The 23,597-nt window shown below is 56.6% G+C and overlaps 1 protein-coding gene across 1 annotated transcript; it reads left to right on the top strand.

Moving 5' to 3' along the window:
• Positions 1-302: 302 nt before the first annotated feature.
• YPEL1 (yippee like 1) lies at positions 303-23,510 on the top strand. The gene is made up of 5 exons (XM_056821336.1): positions 303-747; positions 8,534-8,819; positions 19,482-19,525; positions 21,326-21,434; positions 23,179-23,510. Exons 2-5 carry the CDS (start codon positions 8,703-8,705, stop codon positions 23,266-23,268), a joined length of 360 nt encoding a protein of 119 aa, XP_056677314.1. The 5' UTR covers positions 303-747; positions 8,534-8,702; the 3' UTR covers positions 23,269-23,510.
• The last annotated feature ends 87 nt before the right edge of the window (positions 23,511-23,597 follow it).

Genomic DNA, 23,597 nt, shown 5'->3' with positions numbered 1-23,597 from the left:
ACGTGCTACTTTCCTTCCCCCTCCCGCTTTGCTAATCTGCCGTCGGCCCAAGTCGCGAAGCTGTCTGGCTGGCGAGGAACTGGGTAGGAGCTGTGCGCGCTCCGGGACCAAGTAAGCGCGTTGGCGCGAGCTCAGAGGGATTGTGGGCGGGGTCTAGGGGTGGGTGGACCCCGAGAGGGGCGGGCTCGAGGGAAGCCGGCAGGCGCGCGGGAGGGCGGTCATGGGCGGGGCCAAGAGAACTGACTGGCGCGCAGATGGGCGAGGAGGGCGGGGCCAAGGCAGCGGGCTGGCGCGAGCGCGGAGCACTGGAGCTCGGGCGGGCGCTGATTGGCTGGCGCGGGGTCCCAGCGCCGTTAACGGCAGCCGTGGCAGCTGCCGCGGCTTCAAAACAAAGGAGGCGGCGGCGCCGAGGGAGCGGAGCTAGGAGCGAGCGGCTGGGGATGTCTCGGGCTCTGCTGAGGCCCCTGTGGCCGGGCCGTTTCCCTCGGACGGCCGCCCCCATATGAACGAGCTCCGGCGGCGGTGGCGGCGCTGGCGCTGGCCCTGGGCGGGCTGAGGACGGGCGGGCGGCCCCTGCATGGACACAGCGGAGCCTCGGCGGGGTTTCCTCCTTCTCCCCCTTTTGCTGCAACCACCGCCGCTGCTGCCACCGCACGTAGGGGCATCCCCGGAGCCCGCCCCGGGCCCACGCCACTGCTGCCGCCGCCGCCGCCACCACCCCCGCGGGGAGCTCGCCGGGCCGCTGCGGTGAGTACCGCGCCCCGCCCGGGACCCCCGGGGTGTAAGACCCCAACAGATTCCGTCACTCCCCAGGGCCCATTCCTCCCCGACCTTGCAGCACTCCCTGGGGCCCCCCAATAACCGCCTCCTCGCCCTGCCGCTCCGTCCCCGGGAGTTCGGGATCACTTGTTCCTCCTCTTCGCCCCTCCTCCCGCGAGGAGCTTTGGGTCTGGCAAGGGGGCGCAGGCTCGCTCTCGGAGAGGCGCGGGTGGTGGTGGCACAAGTTCGGGTCTGGGGCGGCTTGCCCCTACTCCTCTGAGTTCGCTTCTGGGTCGGGAACCAGGGTGCTGGGCCGCCCGCTGTCCCCGAAATTGGGAGGCGGGACCAGGTGCCTCCGCGCCCCCTCCTCGGCCACGGCCCCTCGCCTCCGTAATTCTTGCTGCGCCAAGAAGAGCTCTTTGCAGGCTCGCGGGGCCGCCCGCGGCGTCAGTAATCCGCGGCCTGGGGCGGGGTGAGGGGGGTTTCCTGGCTGGAGCCTGGCCTGTGCTCGAGCCTTCAGGGGAGGATCGGGATAGCAGGTGCGGCTCCGCGGTGCCAGGAAAGTTCCCCCTCCTTACTAGGCCCCCAGTCCCGTGGCGGGTGACATTGTGTGTGTGGAAGCGCCGGAGGGGCTGGACACAGAGCCTGGGGTTGGACGGTAACAGTTTCCCTCCTGACATTAGAGCTGCCTGGGATGGGGGGATTGGGGGGGGGGTGGCTGAAGTGCAGCTACTTTGTGTGGCGAACTCCAAGTACGCGGTGATTACTTAGTAACACCTGAAGATAACTGTAGCTTCGTGCTCGCGGTGGGGGCGGGGCGGGGCGTGGAAATCCAGCTGCAGCCGATCGAGAGGCTGGGGGCGGGGAGGCGCGGGGCGGGGCGGCGCGCCAAATCTTCCTTACCTTCGTTACCTGGAGCGAGTCCGAGATTCTTTCCCAAAGCCGGTTTCTTGATCTCTTAAAGGAAGAGGAAGGGGGGGGGGGGGTCGTGATCCTGAAGTTCTTTTACAGCCGAGTCAGTGTCCCTGGGCCTCAGTTTCCCCCCTTGTCATTTGATTAAGCACCTACTATTGCGGGCCAGGTCTTTGGAGACACAAAGAGAAGTCAACAGGCTCTCCGGGAGCTCAGCGTCTGCTGAGGGAGACAACGGACAAGCGCCAGCCTAGGCCGAAGGACTAGAGGACGGCTCGGACCCTCTGCAGAGCAGGGTTTCTGCCGGGCCTCTGCCCGTTCCCAGGGCCCCCAGCGGCGGCCCGTCCTTTATTTTCTAGATCTGGCCCCCCAACCACAAGCACCCTGCACATGCGGGTAGGGCGGGGCGGAGTGGAAAGAACCAGCGATGGCCTGTCAGAGGCTCCCTCGAGAACGTTTAGGAAGTTTGAAATTGCACTTAGAGACCCCGCGGCCGCTCCAAGAAGCCGCTTCTGGAAGGACCTCTGAGCGGGCTTCTCCGGGACTAGCAGTGATCTGTGTCTCCGAGGACACCTGCGCTTGCGAGGGGAAGCTCTGCTCCAGGCCCGGCTGGGGGAGGGGGAGCAAGCTCCACTAGAACCTGGACTCCCTTCTACCAAATGCCTGCCACCCCCCCAGCCGCCGCTTCTGCCAGAGACAACGTGAGGGCTGCGCTCTGCCCTGGAGAGAAGGCTCTTGACCCTCTTCTGCCACAGGACCCGTCCTGGAGCTCACCCTGCTAGCGGAGACTCTCTGTGGTGACATTTGAACCCAGGACCTCGGCCTCTCAATCCCCTGAGCCACCTGGCTGCCCTGCTTTCTATACTGTCCACTAACTTCTGAGCTCCATCCCTTCCGCCAGCACCCGCACATCTTGCCCTCTCTCAATTCTGAGAGTTTGGGTGGCCAATTGTATTTCACCTTCATTTCCCCAGACAGCGGAAGGACCAAAGGAGCCCTGAACGACGGCTGCGGTGAAGATGGGGTGCTGGGGGGGCTCTTTCTGGCTTTGGCCGCCTGAGCAGTCTCCGGCTGGCCTCCGAGAGTTGCTCTCTTGAGTCTACCTGCCTGAATTGCCTTCCAGGATATTTGGACTCCTTTTCCGCCTCCAGCAGCGGCACAGGTTGTGCTGGGCTTTCTGCAGCCACTGCAGCTACCCTCGTCCTTTGTCTCCTTGGCCAGTGGGCTCCCCCCCCCCATCTCCAGCTCTTCTTGGCCAAGGACCTGGGCCAGTCCCGGAGTGAGACTACTCTGTGGGTCTAGACAGTCGGCAAATTTAGAAACCACTCGCAAGCCTGCGTATCCCCCCATCTCACCTCCAAGCCTGTCCAAGGATCACTGCCTGCCTGCCTGCCCTGCTCCCTTCCTAACGGGGCCAGGAAGAAGAGGGCTTCGTTTGCTGGGATCTCTTCTTGATGAGGTCATGGGAGGCTTTAGTCATCGCAGCTTCCCCTTCTCCTTGCTTAGGCCCCTCCTGCCAAGAATAGAAGAATCATATCCATTGGTCTCTATTAGAGTTCATCTTCTTCCATGTCTTCTCTTCTTCCCTCCTTCCTTCCCTCCCTCCCCCTTCCTTCCCTCCCTCCCCCTTCCTTCCCTCCCTCCCCCTTCCTTCCCCCCTTCCCCCCTTCCCCCCTTCCCCCCTTCCCCCCTTCCCCCCTTCCCCCTTCCCCCTTCCCCCTTCCCCCTTCCCCCTTCCCCCTTCCCCCTTCCCCCCTTCCCCCCTTCCCCCCTTCCCCCCTTCCCCCCTTCCCCCCTTCCCCCCTTCCCCCCTTCCCCCTTCCCCCCTTCCCCCCTTCCCCCCTTCCCCCTTCCCCCTTCCCCCTTCCCCCTTCCCCCTTCCCCCTTCCCCCTTCCCCCTTCCCCCTTCCCCCTTCCCCCTTCCCCCTTCCCCCTTCCCCCTTCCCCCTTCCCCCTTCCCCCTTCCCCCTTCCCCCCTTCCCCCCTTCCCCCCTTCCCCCCTTCCCCCCTTCCCCCCTTTTCCCCTTTTCCCCTTCCCTCTCCTTTCCTTCCTTTCTTCCTCCCCCTTCCTTCCCTTCTTCCTTCCCTCCCTCCCTCCCTCCTTCCTCCTTCCCTCCCTTCCTTCTCTCCCCACCTTTTGTCACAAAGAGGACTTCTGTCTCCTAATAGTGCTCCCATTTTCCACATTTCAGAGCTCACCTACAAGAGCTCCACAATCGCCCCAGCTAGCTCCCTGCTAGAGGCAGTGTGGGGTAATCAAAAGAGGACGGAGCACTCATTGGAGCTGGGTTTAGAAATTGGTGTTCAGACTCCACTTCGGACCCCGAGTGAATAGTTAAGTCATTGGGGCCCGAGTGGCGCTCCCTTTCCTTGCCTGTAAAATGGTAAATAGCTCCTCTTCGCAAGTGTCAGCCATTAGAATTCCAGGCTGGAAGTTCTCTGCTCCTTAAAGGTAGCAAAGATACCCCTTAGAACTCCTCTCCAGCCCCACCTTCTTCTAGATCTCACCCTCCAACCACAAGCACCCCTGCACATGCAGGCAGGGTGGGAGTGGAAAAGAACCAGCAATTTCCTATCAGACCCCCTTGGGAACTGGAGTGTTTTATTCCATTTAGGAACCAGATGGGGGAAGCCTTCTCTCCCCTTTAGCCACATCGACCCTGGAGGGCAGGAACTATTTCTTTGCCTCTCAGCCCAGACACAGTGGGCACAGTGTTCTCCCATTGGCTCTTTGTCGTCATCCTTGGGGCTTGTTACCCCTCTCTGCCCGTTCTGTGCATGGGTGGCCCTGACACAATTCTTAATGGGGTCCCGCTTCGTAGCTCTTAGTCCTGCTTCCATCCCGTCTGTGGCACTTTTTCATGTGCTGTTTTCTGTGAGTTCTTCCTGCAGCTCCCCTTTTTCTTCCTGTCTGGAATCATTTCTCTTTGTGTCTTCAGAAGTTCATCCCTCTTGAGTTATCTTCCCCTCCTCTCGAATCCTGCGCTCTGAACCCTTGGGACAGTGGCATTTCCCCACACTAGGGGCCATGACAAATGATACCCAGCTTTCCTTGGTGCCATCGTGAACTCTTAAGGGCCCAAAGTTCCTGCCCCTCCTTTAGACCAATAAGTCTATTTGAGTCCGAATCTGATGGGGAAGGGCAGCTCCCTTTGTGGCTGTTCCCTCTCTTTCTTGACAGATGAGATTTTCAGGCCAAAAGCTTGACTCCAGAGTAGGGATTGGTGGACACGTGAAGGAACAACCAGAGCGGGGCTGGAAGTGGGGGATGCCCCGGCCAGTTGTTTGCTTACCCCCCTTTCTTTGTTAGTGGGGAAGAAGATTCCCTAGGAGAGGAGGGAAGGGGGTTAGATAGAGAAATGACGAGAGCAGCCGTCAGCCGAAAAAGGACCGTCCTAGTTGGCAAAGAGAGCAGCTTTTGTACTCTGCAGGTTGGTGTTGGTGGTTTTCCACACTGAATTCTTCTGCTCGTGAGCCATTTACACCTTCCAGCAGTGACTTGAATCTCTCTGCTCCTGTTGGCTTTCCCAGAGAGGCTTGCAGCTTTGTCTCGGCTAAAAGTTCCCAGATGTCTTTTGTGATATGTTCAATTTCTTTTTGACTTAGAAGCTTTACACACACAAACCATTTCCCGCAATCGTTTTTGGACATTCTGTGATTCCAGTTCTTCTTCCTCCCTGCCCCTTCCTGAGGTGATGGATAGCCTGACAGTCCTTGTGCCGGGACAGAGGGCACACACACACACACGTGCACACACACACACACACACGCACACGCACACACACACAGGACAAAAAGCCCTCTTTAACCCTTACTTCCATCTTAGAATCGATTCTGCAGTCAGCTCCACAGCAGAAGAGCGGTCAGAATCACAGCCAAGGAGTGTCTGAGGCTGTTTGAACCCAGGACCTCCTGCCTCTAGGCCTGGCTCTCTATCCACTGAGCCACCGAGCTACTCCCTGAGTAACACGTTTTTAACCCACAATTCTGTTCTCCCTTTCTTGCGTCTGTTCTGTTCCTTTCGAATAAGGTTGCTGCCATTGCTCCAAGGCTCGGGGTCTCCAGGAGTCCTTTTGAAAACACAGATTGTAGTGTGGGGCCCCTGCGGCCCCTCAGAACTAAGGCCCAGTCCCAGCTCTGCCACTTAACAGAGAGTCAGGAACATCTCAGTTTACTCCTCTGTGAAAATGGGGGCGGGGGGGGGGGGGAAGACACCTTAAAGAGCGCCCATAGTGTGGGCTGGGAAGAGTCTGTAAGAGCCCAGACTGGGCTTGGAGTTCCTAAATGACAGCCCCAAAGAGCGGTGACCCCAAATTGTCGGGGTCCCCAGAGTTGAGTGAAGGACAGAAGAAGACGGCCATGATTTGTCCTCCGTCACCCAGGCTGAATTGGAACCTGGATCCTTCAACTCCAAAGTTGGCCCTGTTTTTCCGTGCCCCAGATCAGAGGAATTCTGGGCTGGGTTCTCTGGCCTGGGGAGGGGCTTTTGTTTTCTTGTAGAAGCCTGAGGAAAGGCCTCAAAGCCAGCCTTCAAGAGAATGGGCACGACGGACCGCCATCTTTGAACTCAAGGCGGCCCATGATGTTCCCCATGATGGTGACTGTGTGCCGACATGCTTTAAAGCCCAGCCGGGCTGGCCCCACTGTGGGAGGGCCAATGGGGCGTCAAACCCTTTACCTGGAGGCACCGAGCTTGGAGTTTCCTCACCCCGTGAGTGTGTGTGTGTGTTTGGGGGGCGTCCATGTTCATCCTTCGGCCTTGCCGTCTGTGGTGTTCCACATGCTGCAGGCCAGAGTCCTGGCATCCGGACGGTGTCAATCAAGAGGTGGGGGAAACTTCTGACATCAGGAGCGAGAGTTGGTCAGGGCTGGCCCCAGAGCTCCCTGCGAGGGAGCTGCTTGTCTGCGGCCCACCCGGCCCGAGGCTTTCTGATGAGTACAGTAGAGCCAGCCCGCGCCGCGTCCTCGGAGCCCCAGTCCGCAGCCTTTCTAGAAGGAGCCTCCACTTGCAGAGGAGGCCGTCGGAGAGCCCCAAACGGGCTTCTCCCTGCAGAGGCTCTGTCCGTGCGTGTGCACAGTGTCTACGTCGAGGCCCTCCTCGGATCCCTCTCCAGCCCCGGGCCCCTGGCAGGGCGCCCCGGCTTCCCGAAGGCTGCCTTCCAGGGCAGGCTGGGCTGCCAAGGGAACCCTGCAGACAGCGACGTCGGACATGAAATGGAGCCGAGATGGCCAGTGACGTCAGGGTGCTTGAAGACCGACGCTCGGTCCTTGCTGTCCATTTTCTCTTCATCTTTCCTGACTTCCTCACACTCCCTCTTTTTTATTTGAATGCCACACAGGGAAGGCCTGGGTTCAAATCCTGCCTCTGAGGTGCTGTGAAGGGACCGATGGGCAGCCAAGAACCCAAAGCCAAGGCCGCCCGGCCCACACAGAGAGTGCTTCCGGGTCTGGGCAGTGTGGGAGTGGAATTTCTTTCCTGATAAGGCCCTTCTTCAGGGAAGATTAACCGCAGCCCAGGTGCATCAGGGGTCTCGCTGCCCAGCCCCCTACGTGGGGGCTCCCCTCCGGCATCACTTCTGTCGCTGTGGCTTGTGCGCTCCGCTGGCTGCCCTTCCCCGGTGCTTGGGGAGCCCCTGGCGTCTGGGGTTTCTCTGGGACCCCTTGGCTTGGGCCTCCTTTTCTCTCCCTGTCTCGGGCCTCCTCGGGACCTTCATGAGCGCCAGCCTCGGGAGAGGCGGCCAAGAAAGGAGGCGACTGAGCCCAGCCGGGGCGCTCCGCCTCCCCCCAGATTTTTCTCTTGGCTAGTTCCACAGGCCCCTCGCTTTCCCTCGGCCTTCTGGGGTATCCACGCTGAGGAAGAGCTCGGCTCCCCAGCCACGCCTTGGTCCATTGTGTTGTCTTTGCGAGGAGGGCACCAGGTGACCCCGAATGGAGGTGCCTGGCTTCCGTGACCGGAAACCCACCCGGGGTTTGTGGCCATTTTTTATTAAGATAAAAGCAGTCACGTTTTCCTGGGAACCGGATGGTATCCAATGGACTTGACGCAATGTTTTCATGGCAGAAGTAGCTTAGTTGATTTCTTCCACCTAGATCTCTGGGAAAGCCCTTTTAGCTCTGAAGTCTGCGCTTTACTTGTTTCTGCACATGAGTAAACTGAGGCCCGCTGAAGTCACATGGCTGGGTGGGGCAGGCAGGGTTCTTTGGTTGCGTCTCCACGCCGGCCCTGGCTCGAGCCGCAGCCAGATGAGTGTGCCTGGCGCCCAGAGATTCCCCACCAGAGCTTGTTGCACGGCTCCCGATGGATACTCCTGGGTGGGTGACCCGGGCCAGCTGGGGGAGCCCCCACATCGGAGCACAGAATCTCGGCATTCGAGACCCACGAAGGCCTGGTCTTGCTCGGAGATGCCTCCCGATTGGAGAACGTGGCCTTCGGCTTGGGTGCCGCCCCGCCTCCCCAAGTTCCTGTACGTTCCTCCGAGTCTTCCCTGCCCTTATTTGTGGGCGCGTCCTCTCCCCCAGCCTCCCTCCCCGGCCTAGTGCAGAGCCCCGAACTGGACTGAATGAGGAGCTCAGGGACCAGCAGCCCACTGAGGCGTTGGAGGCGGTCCTAATCGGGGCGGAGGCAGCCAAAGCTGTGGCCTGACCAGTGAGGGCTGAGCGTGGACGGAGGTTTTGAGGTTCGGTTCTTCTGAAGCTGAGGGAATGGGGGGGCTGGCGTGGCCCCCGGCAGCCCGTGACCTCCCCTCCCTGAGGCCGGGGCTCCGCAGATGGCAGATGCGTCGCCGATGAAGAATCAGTGTTTGTTGGGTGGCCCCGAGTCGCCCGGCCTCCTTATAACGCGGGGCTTTGTTTTCTTTGGCAGGTGGTGACAGTTTCTCTCGTGACGTCGGTGTGGAGAGGGCCACACGCCCTTCCCAACAACAACAACGGCTTTTGCTTGCTTATTCCAGTGTTTCTTTTGTCAGCGAGTCCAGCAAAGTTGTCATTCTGGGCCTGCCAGCCCCGAGCTGAGCGACGGGCCCCCGGCAGAGATGGTTAAGATGACAAAGTCCAAAACTTTCCAGGCTTACCTGCCCCACTGTCACCGCACTTATAGCTGCATTCACTGCAGAGCCCATCTGGCCAACCATGACGAGCTGATCTCTAAGGCAAGTCTCTGGCGTGGGTCTAGTGGGTTACGAGAGCCTCTGGGGGCGAATGAGTGCCGATCCGACATTGCCAGGAGCGAGCCGAGGTACCACCTGGAGCCCCGTCTGGCACCCCAACATGCCTCGAGCCACGAGGCCTGACCCTGGGGGGGGGGCTCCTGGGATGGTCTGGAGGAGCTGAGGGGAAAATGCGAGGTGCCCCCTGTTTGCCCTGGGAGGTAGGCGGCCAGGGGACGTTTGAACTCGAGACTCGGCTCTGAACGTACGCCGCTCGTTCCAGCAATGTCACTTCCTGTGTCTCTTACCTACTTGTCTTCCTCTTCTGGCCTTGACCGGGATAGAATTCTCTGAGGAATTCTGGTTTCATTGCTCTGGGGCCTCCCTCCAGTGACCAGCCTGGCTGACCTAGAATGTCTAACATTTGTGGCGAGGATTCCCTGGCAGTAGACTCCTAGTCCACCTCGAGGTCTGTCCCGGGAACCCCCCCCCCCCGTGCCCCGCTGAGTGGCATCCAGAGTGCCAGCCTTCCAAACAAACTTGGCATCAAGGATGGCCCTAACCGGCATTACGTGCAGCCTTCCTTGGTCCTCAGAGCACCCTGAGCCGCTCTGAAAATATTCCCATCTCCACGTTACAGAGGAGGGCGCTGCACCTCCCCGAACAGGTTAGTTGGTGAGAGGCCGAAACTGGAATTTGCACTCAGCACTTCCACCTTCTAGCTCATGCTCCTTCCTAGACTCTCCATCCTTTTCTAGGTTGATTTACCTGCCCAGCCTTCCTGCCGGGCTGAGAGCACATGAAGGCATCTGGTTCATGTCTCTTTATATAATCCCCTGGTTTCCTCTGGTGCTCTCTTCTGAAAGCTGGGCATTTGCTTTACCCTTCCTCCCTTACCTTCTGCCCAACCAGCAGCTCTTGGACAGAGGGCAGAGGCTAGGCAGCGGGGGTTAAGTGACTTGCCCAGGGTCACCCAGCTAGGGAGTATCTGAGGCCAGATCAGAACCCAGGAACTCCTGCCCCCAGCCCTGGGTATTCCCACAGAGAAGTATAAAATATTAGAGCTGGGCAGGACCCACGAGATCATCCCCAGTCATTTTACAGGTGAGGAAATGGGGAAGGAGCTGTACAGGGTGAGTGAATTAGGCCGGGAGTATCCAGGCTCTCCCCAGCCCCAAGGCCTGGCCTTTTCCCTGTGCCCCAAGCTGGCTTCTCTTGGTCATCTTCACAGCAGCCACCAGAGCTGCCTTCTATAAAAGATGGGCCCGGGGTCAGAGGGCTGACTCGGCTGAGGAGCCCACTTCCTGTTCCCTTGCCTTCCTCACGTCCTGATAGCCCTGGCCAGAGGGAGTGGCGGTAACGGTCCTGTCGAACCCAGGCCTTCTGCCCCTTTCCACTTGCCACAAAGTGGGGGTGAATTTTCCTGTCTCTTAACTAGGGTAAGCCAAAGCAAGGTGATGTAGCCAATAATAGGCCTCTAATGCAGATCCTAAAAATAAACCTGCAGACACTGGCTTTACTCCTCGGAACTTGGCCATCTGTTTCCCTGCCTGCCTTCCACCCTCCAGCGCTGACCTGGTGGAGCCTGGGACACTGGGCAGATGGCACGTGCCCGAGCCTCTTCATGCCATAAAGCAGGAATGTGGACTAGGAAAAAGGGGGAAGATAATTAACACCTTACGAAGAGCCAGTCAGACCCGGAACCTGCAGTTGCCCAATAAGTAGCACCTGTAACGCCAGGACTAGTCTTGCCTGTCGCCAGAGAGCCTTTTATATTTATGATTGGTTTGACAAAGAGCTCAACTAGGTCCTGCCCGGTGAGGATAATGACAGCTAGCCTTTATAGTGGGAAATAGGTCCCATTACTCTTATCCCCATTTTGCAGATGAAGAAACTGAGGCAAACAGGGTCATACAGCTTCTAAGTGCCTGAGGCCGTATTTGAATTCAGGTGTTCCTGATTCCAGGCCCACCAATACTAGCTCTAACTTACAGAAACAAAACCTGAATTTTCTTGAGTGGCCCGTTGTGGACCTCTAAGAGCTAGGGACCACATCATCTGCTGAAATGTACTGCTGCCTAACATTTTCCTTCAAGCATCTTTTTGTGGCTCTCTTTTTGAGGGATGTTTTCTTCTACAGTGATCCTGTTCTCTTCACGGCTCTACCAGTGACACAGGTCTGCCACTTAATAAATGGGAGAGCTAATCTTTTTACCTGGCAGAGCCATTAGGATAAGATGAAATTATATTCGCACATAGACACAAATGTAAAATACCACAAAATGCATTCAACAAATATCCAGCCCCTGCACTATACATGATACTGCTTGATTTGTGGGGATAAAAAGATGTCTAAGATGGTATCTATCTCTGACCTGAAGGAGCCTTGAGTCAGCCTGTCTAATGGAGAAAAAACGTAGAATCCTAAATTTAGAAAAAGATATAGGACCCCCATTTATATCCACATGGCATTTTGGAGAGCATCATCTATTGTCTCCAGCTGGCTAGGTCGATTTGTAGTCCAGACCTGCCCTATTTGGTGCATGCTTTCTCTGCCATATCTCCACTCTGATTCATTCATTTTCACACAGCTATGTATGTCTCTTGCCTCATATCTTCTGTCTCTTCTATTAAATCTGTTCCCTATGTTTCTTTTAAACAAGGCATTTCGGTTTTTATGATCTTAACAAATACCAACATTTCAACATACAAAGAAAAACCAAAGAGGATTGTATCCAAAAAGCTAAACTTCTCTTACATAATAAAGTGTATATTAAATCAAACGTGAGAGAAACAAAATTGCCTTGCCTGGCTATGTCTAAAATGTTTCATTGATGCCTCTTTTCTGTATTTTGCAACACTTTTATTACATCCTTATCACAAACATCACCTCCCTGATGCAGATAGAGACCTTCTTTGCAATAGAAATTGCAACACTTAAGAGTAGTCAAAACAGGTCATGATACACATGAACCGTGGCTGGAACTGGATCTTGTTCTGAAGCATCTCTCGTGCTTGGAGGTGGGCAGCCTGCTTCAGCCTCAGTCCCATTAGGTCTGGTCTTCCTTCATCCAATTCCAGAGTTCCAGTCTATGTCAGCCAAGTTGTGGCCATGGCAGGGTTCCTTTTCTGAGCTGTGCTGGCTTCTTTGATATCAAGGATCCTCCCAATCCTTTCCCCTCTTCTCCTTGTTTTTTCATTTAGACACTATTAGGAGTGGCCTATTCGGGTCTAGAGAGGGTTTCTCTGGTTCATGCCTGCAGCAGGGTAGGCAGCTAGCTTGTTCCCAACCCCTCCTCTCCTTCCCCCCCCCCCCCCAGTCCCTGGCTCCTCTAGCTGACCCTAAGGAATGGTTTCCCAGGAATGTAGCTGACAGATTAATGGGAGTCATTGCCAGTGCCCCAGCTGCAAGCCCAGGCTGATGGATTGCCTCTAGAGGTCGAGTCATGCTTCTTGGCAGGCTTTTATCCTTCCCACCAGACAGTCTGTGGTTAAAGGATGAACCCCCTTCCTCACACCAGCCTGGCTGCTCCTTGGACCTTGGAAGGCAGGATAGTTGCAGTTTACATCTTATCTGGTCTCAAGAAATGGAAGAGAGTTGGTGCAATAGGTACCTTGGCACTAGGGTGAGCTGAAAAGGCTTCCCTGGCCCACTGGCGGAGAGGACTGATCCAGGGGTCACCACAGCCATCTCGGGGCGGGTGGGATCCGTGTCAGCATTCATCCTATGCTAGATGGTTGAGGAATCCTGTGAGGGGGCAGCTCTGGCCTCCCTGGAGCCTCCCAGGAGTTCTAGCGCTTGCCCCTCCGTGACATGTCTGAGTATAGAATCATTCTAGGAAGTAATTCTCCAATCCTCCTCGAGGCTTGGATTTTGTCCAAACAGGACACTCGCTAGCAATGAGAGATGCCTCACAGTGGAGGGGGCCACTTCGTCACTGAACAGAGTTGGGTCAGGCAGGGACAAGTGGCCCAGCTAGCTGCCTCAGATTCTCTGGGGCTCAGGAGTCCGACCTTTCTTTGGACTCTGTCTGGCCAGTCCTGGGCTTGCCGCTTCCTCCCTGAGCAGTCACGGGGCATCCCGAGGCCTTAGCTGGGAAGTTCCAAGGCGTCTCTTCTCTTCCCGGGCTCCTGGAACACTCCTGGCTTCCAGATCCCGCTAGCGAGGCAGCCTGCTACTGCTGCTGAACTCGGCTCCTCAGCGCTTCCAGTAAGAAGACGGCGTTTCCTTACATTACACTGCGGTGATTTACTACTTTGGCTGAGGGCAGCGATGCCACAAGGGCTGGGCACTTCAGCCAGTTTAGTCATTCTAGCCCTGGCGTGGACCACGTCGAGTTGTATAGTCGTGGCCTTTGTTATCCAAGAATAATAGAAAAAATGAATTGGAGGAAAAGTTGCCCAAGGAACTGGCTGCTGAAATGTGAATCTTAATTGTGTTGCGGCCACTCCACCCTCTGCTTCCTCAGTGCAGACGACTCCGAGTTTGCTTTGCTCGCAGGCTGGCGCCCGCTTACTGAGGCTCCAGCTTCTTGTTCTATTTTAAGAGTTGATGTCACCGCAGTGAGAAGCAAGCCCTTCGATGACCGCGGATGCGCGTTCACGGGACGCCGAGTCTCTGTGGCAGATGCTTAGAATTCCACTTAAACGCAATCCCGGCTAATTACTTCATCACGTAGCGCAACTATCCGGGTCTGCTCCCATTGGGCAGCGGCACGTTATGGCCAGCCGTGCTATCTTCACAACCCCCCAACGAGGGGCCATCGATGTGCTGGGTCCGGGGGGGGGGGGTCAGCCTCTTAGCCAGGCTCACATTTGAACCGAAGCTGCCACCGAGTTCTGATGCCAGCGCTCTCTCTCGGAGGCCACAGTCCCACTGGCACCCGGGAACACCAGTGCATGCCCGAGGGCAGCCCCCTTCTCTTCCCACTTCCCAAGAAGTACAGTGTTCAGAACTAGGTTGTGAATCGCCTTTCCTGGTCATAATCCGGGAGTCTTCTTAAGGCCCTTTCCTGTCCCAGAGAAGGACTGGCCAGCTTCGGCCCAGCAGCAACAGTCCCCAGAAAGCCTCAGCCCCCACCCCCATTTTACCATTTTACAGAGGAGGAAATGAAGACCTCCCAGAAAGAAGGGGGCATTCTGGGCACTCTGAGGCAGGAGAAAGAAGCCGTATTTGGGCCACGATTGCCTCAAATGTGTGCAGTCATGGAAGAGACACAAGATGTGCTCCACTTGGCCAAGAAGGCAGAACTGGGAGGAAGAAGGAGGAAGAAAAATGAGGGAAGGAGCTGGAAGGAAAGTTGTCCTAACGATTAGAGCAGGGCGGGGGGTCATTTAGGCTGGCTGGCAGGACAAACTCAGTTTGGGCTCTTCTCCAGAGACAATGGGCTCCTCACCTCCTTGGTCTCTGAGGTTCCATCCTTCAAGACTTCTGCGAGAGCCATTGAGAGGATTGGGGACAGCCAGGTTGCCAAATGGTTGGCGATCCAGGCTCAGGGACTGGGGTTTGGGTTCAAATGTGACCCCAGATACCTTCTAGCTTTGTGACCCTGGGCAAGTCACTTAACCCCCATTGTCTAGCCCTTACTGCGCTCCTTGGAACCAATACATAGACTGTTCGTAGAATGCATACATGCACTAACACTGAAGGGAAGGGTTTAAAAAATGAAATTATTTTCTTGGGGGAGTGGTATGCTTCCTGTTACTGTGGGTTCAACTGTGACCTCAGATATGGCCCTGGGCAAGTCACAACCCCACTTGCCTAGCCCTTGCGGCTCCCAATACCAAGATGGAAGACAAGGGCTTTGGTTTGAAGAAACGGACTGACTCTTAGTGCCTGATAGGAGCCGTGGATCTTCCTGGACTCCTGGAGGCGGGAAGGAGCCATCGCGTGTCACCTCACAGCCTCCGGCCCCCACTCTGGATTCAGAAGGAACCGATGCATCTGGCTTCCCAGGCCAGTGTGGGCTCCGAGTGCTCCAGTGGCCACGGAGATGAACAGGTTAGCAAATGGACACTTGGCCAATGGCCTGAGGCCTGGACGCGGGAGCAGGAAGATGCCTAGCCTAAGAGAAGAAGAGATCTCCGAGATGCCACGGAGGTGCCATGAGCAGCTTTGGCTTGGCCCAAGCCGGCATGACATGGCACGCCTCGGATTCCCCTCTTCAGGGGAGACATTGGAGAAGGACAAGAGAAATAACTTGCTGGGTAGGAGAAAGGCAAGGAGGCGAGGCTCGGAGAACCCAAGGCTCCCCAAAAGGCTGATCCTTGCCATCCTGCTGGGGTCCATTCATCCAGGATATAGACGGCATCATCGGAAAGGGGACCACGACACGGAGGGGAGTCAGCCGTGTACAAGACGCTTCCAGCTGTTCTGTGGCTCAGTCATCCTCGTTTTACAGATGGGGATGAGGAAATGACACCCAAAGGCTCTCCAATGGGCACCTGAGTCTCAGTTCCATGCTCGGGTGCCCACAATTTCCATTCAAGGTGAGATTAGGGGGAAAAAAGAAAAAAAAAGCCCGAGTAGCAAGCAGCAAGGGCCAGATGGAATGAATAATTGTTCAGGTGAACAGCATGAACTGTCTTGTAGGTGAAAGGCAGCTTTGGCTGGAAATGCAGTGCGGACGGAGCGCGTTCTGGCGTAGATTAGATGTCCTCATCTCGGGCTTCCTACAAACATGCAAGGAGGGAGAAAGCCCTCGCACTTGTTGGGGGAAGCAGAGAACTTTGGTGAAACTAGAGCTGTAGTAGCGACTCGCTCCCGGTAAAAGCCAGAAATGGATCCATATTTTCTTGACCGTCTTTGCTTTCAAAGGTGATGCCTTCCGGGTTGGGCCTGGTGACAGACTGCATGTCCGACCTCCAAGAATTGGCCGACTAAGGTACGGACGGCCTCATCTTGGGACGATTCACCACCAGGGAATGAGTCGTTCTGAACACATTTGTGAAGCTGTAACAAGGTTCTGGTCTGTAGCAAAGGAGAAAGGCTCCCTCTGACCCAGAGATCCTGGACGTTTGGCAGTGCAGAGGACCCAGGACAAAGCCTGCTGAGGGCCGTGAAAGCACAGGAAGAAGCCCCAAAAGGAAGTGTGAGGGAGAGAAGGTTGTGGAGGGTAGTGGGCAGTGCAGGGTGTCAAAGGACGCTGGTATTTGGCCAGGTCTCCCCGCTTGGGTTCAGGGAGTTCATGGCCATTTTTCGAGTCCGATCTCTGTGGAGCGCGGAGGGTCCCGCCGCAGTGGCGGCTCTCTGGACTGCTCTAAATGCTTGGAGGTGGCCGCAGGTTTAGTTGGAGCAGGTGGTGTCACCAGAGGGGTCCGGGGCTTGTGAAGGCTTGGCGTATGTGTGTGTGCAGGCGGAAAGGAAGGAGCCAGCAGCAAGCAAGGTCTGAGGCAGAAGGGCAAGAATTCCGGTGAGATAACGGGAAGCTGGTTGGCTGAGAGCCCCATGTCCCAGCATCTCAGAACTGGAGAGCGGGCAGAAGCCCAGCAGCATCTCCTCCAGTCCCCCCGCCAACTGGCCATGCCACCTCGCTCCCAGACCCCACGGCAGCTCGCTCTGCTTTGGGACAGCTCTCTGCCTAAAATGGCCCCTTTGCAAGGCCCCTTTCCCCATGTTTCCTGCTTCAGCCCCCGGGGTCAGGCAGAGCAAGTTTAAGCTGCCTCCTCCATGACACTTGTCGTCATGGCCCCCAGTTCCTTTAACCAGTCCACCTACGACATGAACTCTTGGGCATCCCAGGGGCCTCCTCTGAATACTTTCCGCAGTGATCCTCCGGCACCCAGAACTGGACTCGGATTCCCTGCTGCCTAGCACGCAGCTCTCGCCCCTCTCGGCTTGGGGCCATCTGCAGGTTGGATGAGACGCCGGCTACGCCTTGCCCGAAGAGGATGGTGAAGGTTTCCAGAGGCTTTGCCAAGTTCTCCAGTGTCGCGATTCCTGCCGGGCAGCTCTTGGACTCCCTTCTCTACCAGCTCATCCTCTTTTCCCATGTTGGCCGCAATGGAGCTTCCGCGATGGAGAATTCTTGGGGAATCAGACTTTCAGAGAGGGACGGCAAAGGCCCGGACAGGAAGGGAGGCTGATCCGAGTGTAGGAGAGGTGTGGGAAAGGTCTGAGCGGCGGCAGGCAGCAGGGCAGGAGATGGCAGGACATGGGACAGAGCCGGGCCAGGTAAGTGCTTAGGGAAGCTGTCCGAGCAGTCTCCTCCCCGGGGCAGGGCTTTGTAGGTAACAGCCAGGAGAGCGCTTCTGATGTCCCCCAGACACCCTGGGAGCTTTGATCAGTTGTGATGAGCCATGCCCACTGTTTCCAAGCGGACAAAGTGGAGTTCTGTGGGGAAGGGATGGCAGATGGGGAAAATGAGTCGCAGAGCCAGGGGACCTCCACCTGGTGTTCTTCCCACAACACTCACGAAGCTGGAACCAGTTCTTCTCTTCAAGCTCCAGCTCGAGTTCCATCCTTGATCCCGACATGACTTTCTATCCCCAACCCAGCCTTTACGAGGTCCCAGAGACAGGAAGGAGCTGGAGTCTGCATGAAGGCAGAGATGGACAACAGAGAAGCCCACAGGCATGCTGCTCAGGCACAAGCCCAGGTCAGGAGCTTGCAGAACAGTCGGGTTTTATGGATTGTAATTCTGGGGAAGCAACGAAAGCTTGCAGGTCCCCAACCTGAGCTGGCCCCGAGATCCTGGCATAACACAACAGAAGGCGGCGGCGGCCCAGTCAGCTCCCCGGGGCACAGAGCTGGACCTGAACATCAAGTCCAAAGTCCAGAAATAGCGTGGAAGAATGAGCAAAAAGGATCCCACCACCCAGAACTGCTACGGTGACGAGATGACCCAAAGCAAGAAGAGAAAGCTTCCAAAACACAGCTTGAGCACACTAGAATTCCTGGAAAGGATGAAGCAAGAACAGTGGTATTTGGGGTTTTTCAGAGCTTAAAATGGGGAAAGAATTGAGAGCTTGGGAAGACGCTGTAAAAGGGAATGTTGAGGGTTAGAAAATGGGGGGGAGGGAGGTTGAGGGGGAGCAGAAAGGCAAACGGACAGGATTTCTAGCAGGGATGCTCATCATTTGCAGACTAGAAAACTTGTGCTCTGAGAAGTGGTGAGGGCGATCGTTTCAGAGAAACCTGGAGGAAAGGGAGGAAAATCATTGTGGCCTTCATGGAAGAGGTGAAGTTGTAGGTGGGCTTTGAATGACAATGATGATTTGAACAAGGAGAGGAAAGGGCAACAACGGGGGCACAGAGGTGGCAAACGGGCAGAAGCCCCGAACCAGAAAGGAACAAGAGCCTGGGATTCACTCCAGTGACAAAGCTCGTGCCTGCCTGATGCAGAGCTTAGCCCTTCCCCATTTAAGGGACGGTTCCCTCATTCCTCTGTATCCGCATACGTGATGTCGTCTTCACCAAAGGATGTCTGAACTTCGGCTGGCTTTCAGAGCCGGCCTCTCCCCTTCCTCCTGGAAAGCCCACTTGATAACGAGGCAGCAGCCCCCGAGCCGAGCGCAGACCCACGCGGGAAAGCTTTCGGCAGTTGTTTCTTTACATGTCCTTGTTCTATACACGGCCCCATCTTTGTTCTCGCTTCCTAGAACAGAAGAAGGCTGGAGAGCGTCCAAAGCGGGCAGCCCACTCTCCATTTTCCCAGAGTCCTTTGTAAGGCCAGGTGAGGTGGCTGTGGGAAGTGAAAGATGGCCACTGCAGCCAGGAAGGCACCTGGGACTGAGGCACCTCCAGGCATGGAGATACGGAGCCGGGGGGGGGGGGGGGAGGATAAAGGGTGAGCCCCCCCCAAATCACACTTCCTGGGGCGGGGTATTTCAAAAGGGCTGCCGTGGTGCAAATCCAGCCTTCAGCTACTAGTAACTCCTTGACCTGGTTAAGTGGGTGACTTCCCCTCTACTTGCCTCAGTTTCCCTGTTTGTAAAATAGGATGATCCAAACGTGTCTCATAGGGTTGTTGGTAAGACTGAAGGAGATGGCGGCACCTTGGAGCACTGGAAAGTGTTAGCGCTGCTCTCGGCATCATCATTCACGAGTGGCACCGGCCGAGCTCGGGCCCGGCCTCCCCTCCGCGTCTCCTGGTGTTCCTGGAGGTCCCGGGGCTGGGGGGCAGACATGGCCGGCTGAGGACGTCCAGGCTGTCGGGCTGGATGGCACCCGAAGGGTTTAGAGCTTGTTCTTGGAAAGTGGCAGTGAGTGGTCCAGTGGGGAGGGTGCAGGACCCGTCCTCGCAAGGCCCCGAGTTCAAATCTTCCCTTGGGCTGTGGGATCTGGAGCCCCTCAACCCCCAGAAGCCTCTCTGGGACAGCAAGGCCCTCGGGGTGCCTCTGCCTTGGAACCAGCATTCCTGGGGGGCAGATGCGGGCTTAAAAAGGGGCCCAGGCACACGGGAGGGACTTAACCAGGTTTTGTCTCCAAAGCCAGCCTTCAGCTACGTGCCCAGGTTTAGGGTTTCGGGGTTCGCCCGCATCTCCGCTGACCCCGGAATCCTGACATTCGGACTCGGAGTGACGGGCCAGGCTTGGGAGGAGGAGGAGGGCGGGAGGCCGGCCAGCTGCTGCCCCCTTCCCGCCTGCCCCAGCTCGGCTAGCGGCCGGCCGGCCCCTCTGAAGCGGGCCCCTCTCTAAACGATGCTATTGGCTTTCTCTTTGCAGTCTTTTCAGGGGAGCCAGGGACGGGCCTACCTCTTTAACTCTGTGTAAGTATCGGGGAGCGGGAATGCTTGGAGGGGCCCCACCTCGTCCCTCCATCTGTCCGGCCCCCTCCCAGACGCGGGGCCCCCCCGGGGCTGGCCTGAGCCGGGCGCCTCGGGGCCAGCAGCAGCCCGAGAAGCAAAGCCGCGAGGTAGGTGGCCGAGGCCTGGGGTGGGGGTCGAAGGGCGCCGAGCTCGCCCCGGGCTGGAAGGCCGGCCATGGCCCGAGAATCCCTGCCCGGCCCGGAGCAGGGCCCCGGACTGAGCCTGGAATGGGGATGGGGGGATGCTGACGAATGACGAGGCACGGGCCGGGCCGACGGGCTCTGAGGGACAGAAGGCTCTCGGGCTAGATTTGAACCCAGATCTCGCTGTCCCCTGGAACGTGAACTTGGGTTCAGCCCGGCCGTATCATCGAATCGGACTAAGCCCAGGCCTGGACCGAACCCCGTGTGAGAAGAGCCGCCGCGCCCCAGGGCTCTGGGTTCCAGGAATGCCACGCGGAGGCGGAGCCAGCGCAGACCTGTGCACCCCTGGAGCTGACGGTGCCCGCGCGGGCCCCGGACCCGAGCCTTGTTCCAGTGTTTCTTGGCCGCAAACTCGACGCCTGCAGAGCGCGGCCGCGGCGGATAGGACGCCCTCGTGTGGCGGAGAGCGAGGAGCCGGGCTCTGGCCTGGCCCAGAAATGGCGAAAAGGCCCCGGAGAGCCGCTCCCCCGCGGGGGCCTTCTGCTCCCCAACCCTAACCCCAAAGGCCGGGCCTCTGGAGCCGAAGCAGCCCCGCGCTCAGCCTCATCTCCTGGGATCCCACTGAAGCCTGGGGCGGGGCTGGAGGAGACGAGGGCGAGGCAAGGGCAGAAGGGCTGGGGGGGGGGGGAGGGGCCAGCGCTGGACGGAGGCTCAGACGGGGATGGGCCGGGACAGCCAAGTGGAGGCGGGAAGCTGTTCTCTGGCCTGTCTGGTTCATGACACCATTTGGGGTTTTCTTGACGAAGATCCTCGAGCTGTTTGCCATTTCCTTCTCCTCCCCGTTTTACAGATGGGGAAACGGAGGCTGGCAAGGTCACCCGGCTAGTGGTGGATGCCGCCTTCAGGCCCAGCACTGAATTCCAGTCTGGTCTCATTTCCGTGCTCTCCCGTGTGTCTGCCTCAGTTTCCTCCTCTGTAAAATGGAGCTCAGAATAGCCACACCTCGCCAGGTGGCGGGGACCAGATGAGACACTCACGGCCTTTGGTAAGTGCTAAGAAGCATCCCTGCGCCTGGGAGGAAGGCAGCGCCTCGTCTGCAGGGGCCGAACGAGCGCCTACCCGGACACAGCAGCAACGCAGCTGACCTGGGACGTTCCTCAGCCCGTCGGGAAGTCGTGGCCGCTTTGGTTGGCCATCGTTGGGATTCAGCGGGTTTCTCCGGGGGCCTCGACGCACACGCCGGAACTCTGGGGGAGACCCCAAGGCGGGAAGAGCCAACAGTCGGTTTGAGAAGGTGGTGACGGTCCAGAGCCAAGAAGGAAGGGAGAAAGTTTGAGGGACAGAAGAGGCCCACCGAGGCCCGGCTGAGCAAGTCGGGATCTCCTGGGAGGAGTCCTTGAGGGGGACCAAACGGCCAGCGCAGGAGATCTGCAGCACCTGTTAGTGAACACCGGAGGCCCCTCGTCCCAGCGTAGGGTTGTAGTGAGAGGCCCGAGACTGCCGGGAGCTCCTCGGAAGCGGCCCAGATCTCCAGCCGCCCCGTGTAGGGAGCGCTCGCCCAGCTCTCAGACGGACTGTTGTGGGATGGATGCTCACCAGCTTGTCCCTCTTCCTGCAGGGTAAATGTGGGCTGCGGCCCAGCAGAGGAGAGAGTCCTTCTCACTGGCTTGCACGCTGTAGCAGATATCTATTGTGAAAACTGTAAAACCACCCTGGGTTGGAAATATGTAAGTAACTGCCTCCGTGAGAATGCCTTGAGGAAGGGATTTGGGGTTCCCGGGCAGGAACATGTACAGACGTGTCTAATGTCTACATCCTGCACAAACATGTATGTGGATAATTACAGTAAGGCACCTGTCGATAGAATGATGTTTTAGAAATTCAAGATGAGGAGGCAGCTGATGGCTCAGTGGATAGAGCCGTGCCTGGAGTCGGGAGGTCACTTGAACTCCCATCTAGGCACCCATGTAGAGCTGGCCCTCGGGCCTGCGCCCTTTCCCCTCTTCACAGCACCCAAGGACATTTTGGGCATGCCCCACCCCAGTGCTTCCTCCGTCCACTCTCTGGGATAACGAGGGGGTACACAGACAGCTTGAAGTGGCAGTTTGGGCACACGAACCTGAGAACCTTCACCAATGCTGGCTTAGCCCTTCCCACTCTTCTTGAAACCAAAACACAGTATTGATTCTAAGGCAGAGGCTAAGAGAAGAGAGTCTTATCCCCCTAATCGGCACAAAGGAGGATTGTATGTGAAATCGTGAATCTACCCCAGTTAGTATGTTACCATCAAAGCTCTCCTGTTTCTTGGGATTCTATTTTGTCCAATGGCTCTTTTTTCCCTTCTCTTTTTAGCAGCTCTATTGCTAGCTTCCATTCCCCCACCTTAAATTAAAAAAAAAAAAGAAAAATCTTTGTAACAAAAAAGTATAGTCAAGTCTCCCCAGTGGCCACGTCTGAATCCATGTTTTGGCATCTTAAGTCCGTCATCACTGAAAGGATTGGGGGAGGGGTACTCATTTCACCACAAATTCTTTAGGATGTCATAGTTACAACATGCCCTTTCCCCCCCTCCCCTTTACTCTGCACCAGGCCATACAAATCTTACTAATGTTCTCTGAAATCTTCTCATCATTTCTTGTTAATTGAAAATTTTTATTTAAATAACCCTTACCTTCTACCTTAGAGTCAATACTAAGTATTGGTTCCAAGCAGAAGAGTGATAAGAGCTGGCAAGTGATGGTAAACCTTTTAGAGACCAAGTGCCCAAACTGCACTCTCATACCATGTGTGAGCTGTTCCCTTACCCCAGATGGGATTCAGGCAGAGGGGTCAGGTGATGAGAGAAATGTCTCCAAGCATACATGGAGAGGGGGAAAGGAGCAGCCCCCTCCAGCACACATACCCTAGGTTCGCCAACAGGGGACGAGGCCCATGACTTGCACAGGGGGTCACATAGCTAGAAAGTATCTAAGGCTAAGTTTCAAACCAGGTCTTCCTGGCTCTCTACCCACTGAGCTACCTAGCTCCCCTTGGCCTTTTACTTTGACTCTATGTGGAATCTTTACGCTTCAAGTGACTTTCTTGTAAAAATCAAAACAAAATAGTTAAATTTGGCTTTCTAATTGATTTTGGGATGAATAACTTTGTAGTTGGAGATTAGCTAATTTTACATTTTTCTCAATTTATAGATGGGGAAACCAAACCCCAGAATAAGTTAGTGCCAAAACTGGAATTTGAACCTAGAGCTCCCCTTCTCCCTTACTCATCTCTGAGCCTCAGTTCCTTCCTCTCTAAAATGTTTTAGTTTTCAGTCTCCCAAGGCTTTTTTTCAGGGCTCGACTGAGCCCAAGTGAAGAAACCAGGACAAGTCCTGCTGTTACTGGGTCCCTGACTTGCCAGGAGTGAGGCATAACTGGAAACGTTGGCCACTTGTGGCCTCACACCATCATTGTCTTCTTTTCTCCCATCCAGGAACATGCATTTGAGAGCAGTCAGAAGTATAAAGAAGGGAAGTTCATCATCGAGTTAGCCCACATGATCAAGGACAATGGATGGGAGTGATGCAGAGGGCAGGCATCAGCCAGAGCCTGGGTCTGGGGTCTGCCAGGCAGACAAGGCCACCAAGTCTCTGGACCTCGGATGGGCCCAGGCTTACTGTGGGCCTCAGGACAACTCCTGAGGTCTTGCTCTACCCTCCCTGTGTGTCTGTACAAAGAGGGGCCAGTTGTTGTTAGCTGATGTTTTCCATTGGACTATTTTGAACTTCTCTGGTCAAATGAACTCAGTGGTGATTCCTTCTCCTAGTCACTGTCTTTTTACTGTGAGCTTGTGCTGTTCAAGTTTGTCCCTAACACACACCTGGTCCAGAGTAGCAGAAAGTGGCCATGACA

Source organism: Monodelphis domestica, chromosome 3 (genome assembly GCF_027887165.1).
Source record: "Monodelphis domestica isolate mMonDom1 chromosome 3, mMonDom1.pri, whole genome shotgun sequence".
NCBI lineage: Eukaryota > Metazoa > Chordata > Mammalia > Didelphimorphia > Didelphidae > Monodelphis > Monodelphis domestica.
The sequence above is the reverse complement of the archived record's forward strand: the minus strand, read 5'-3'. Positions and strand labels throughout refer to the sequence as shown.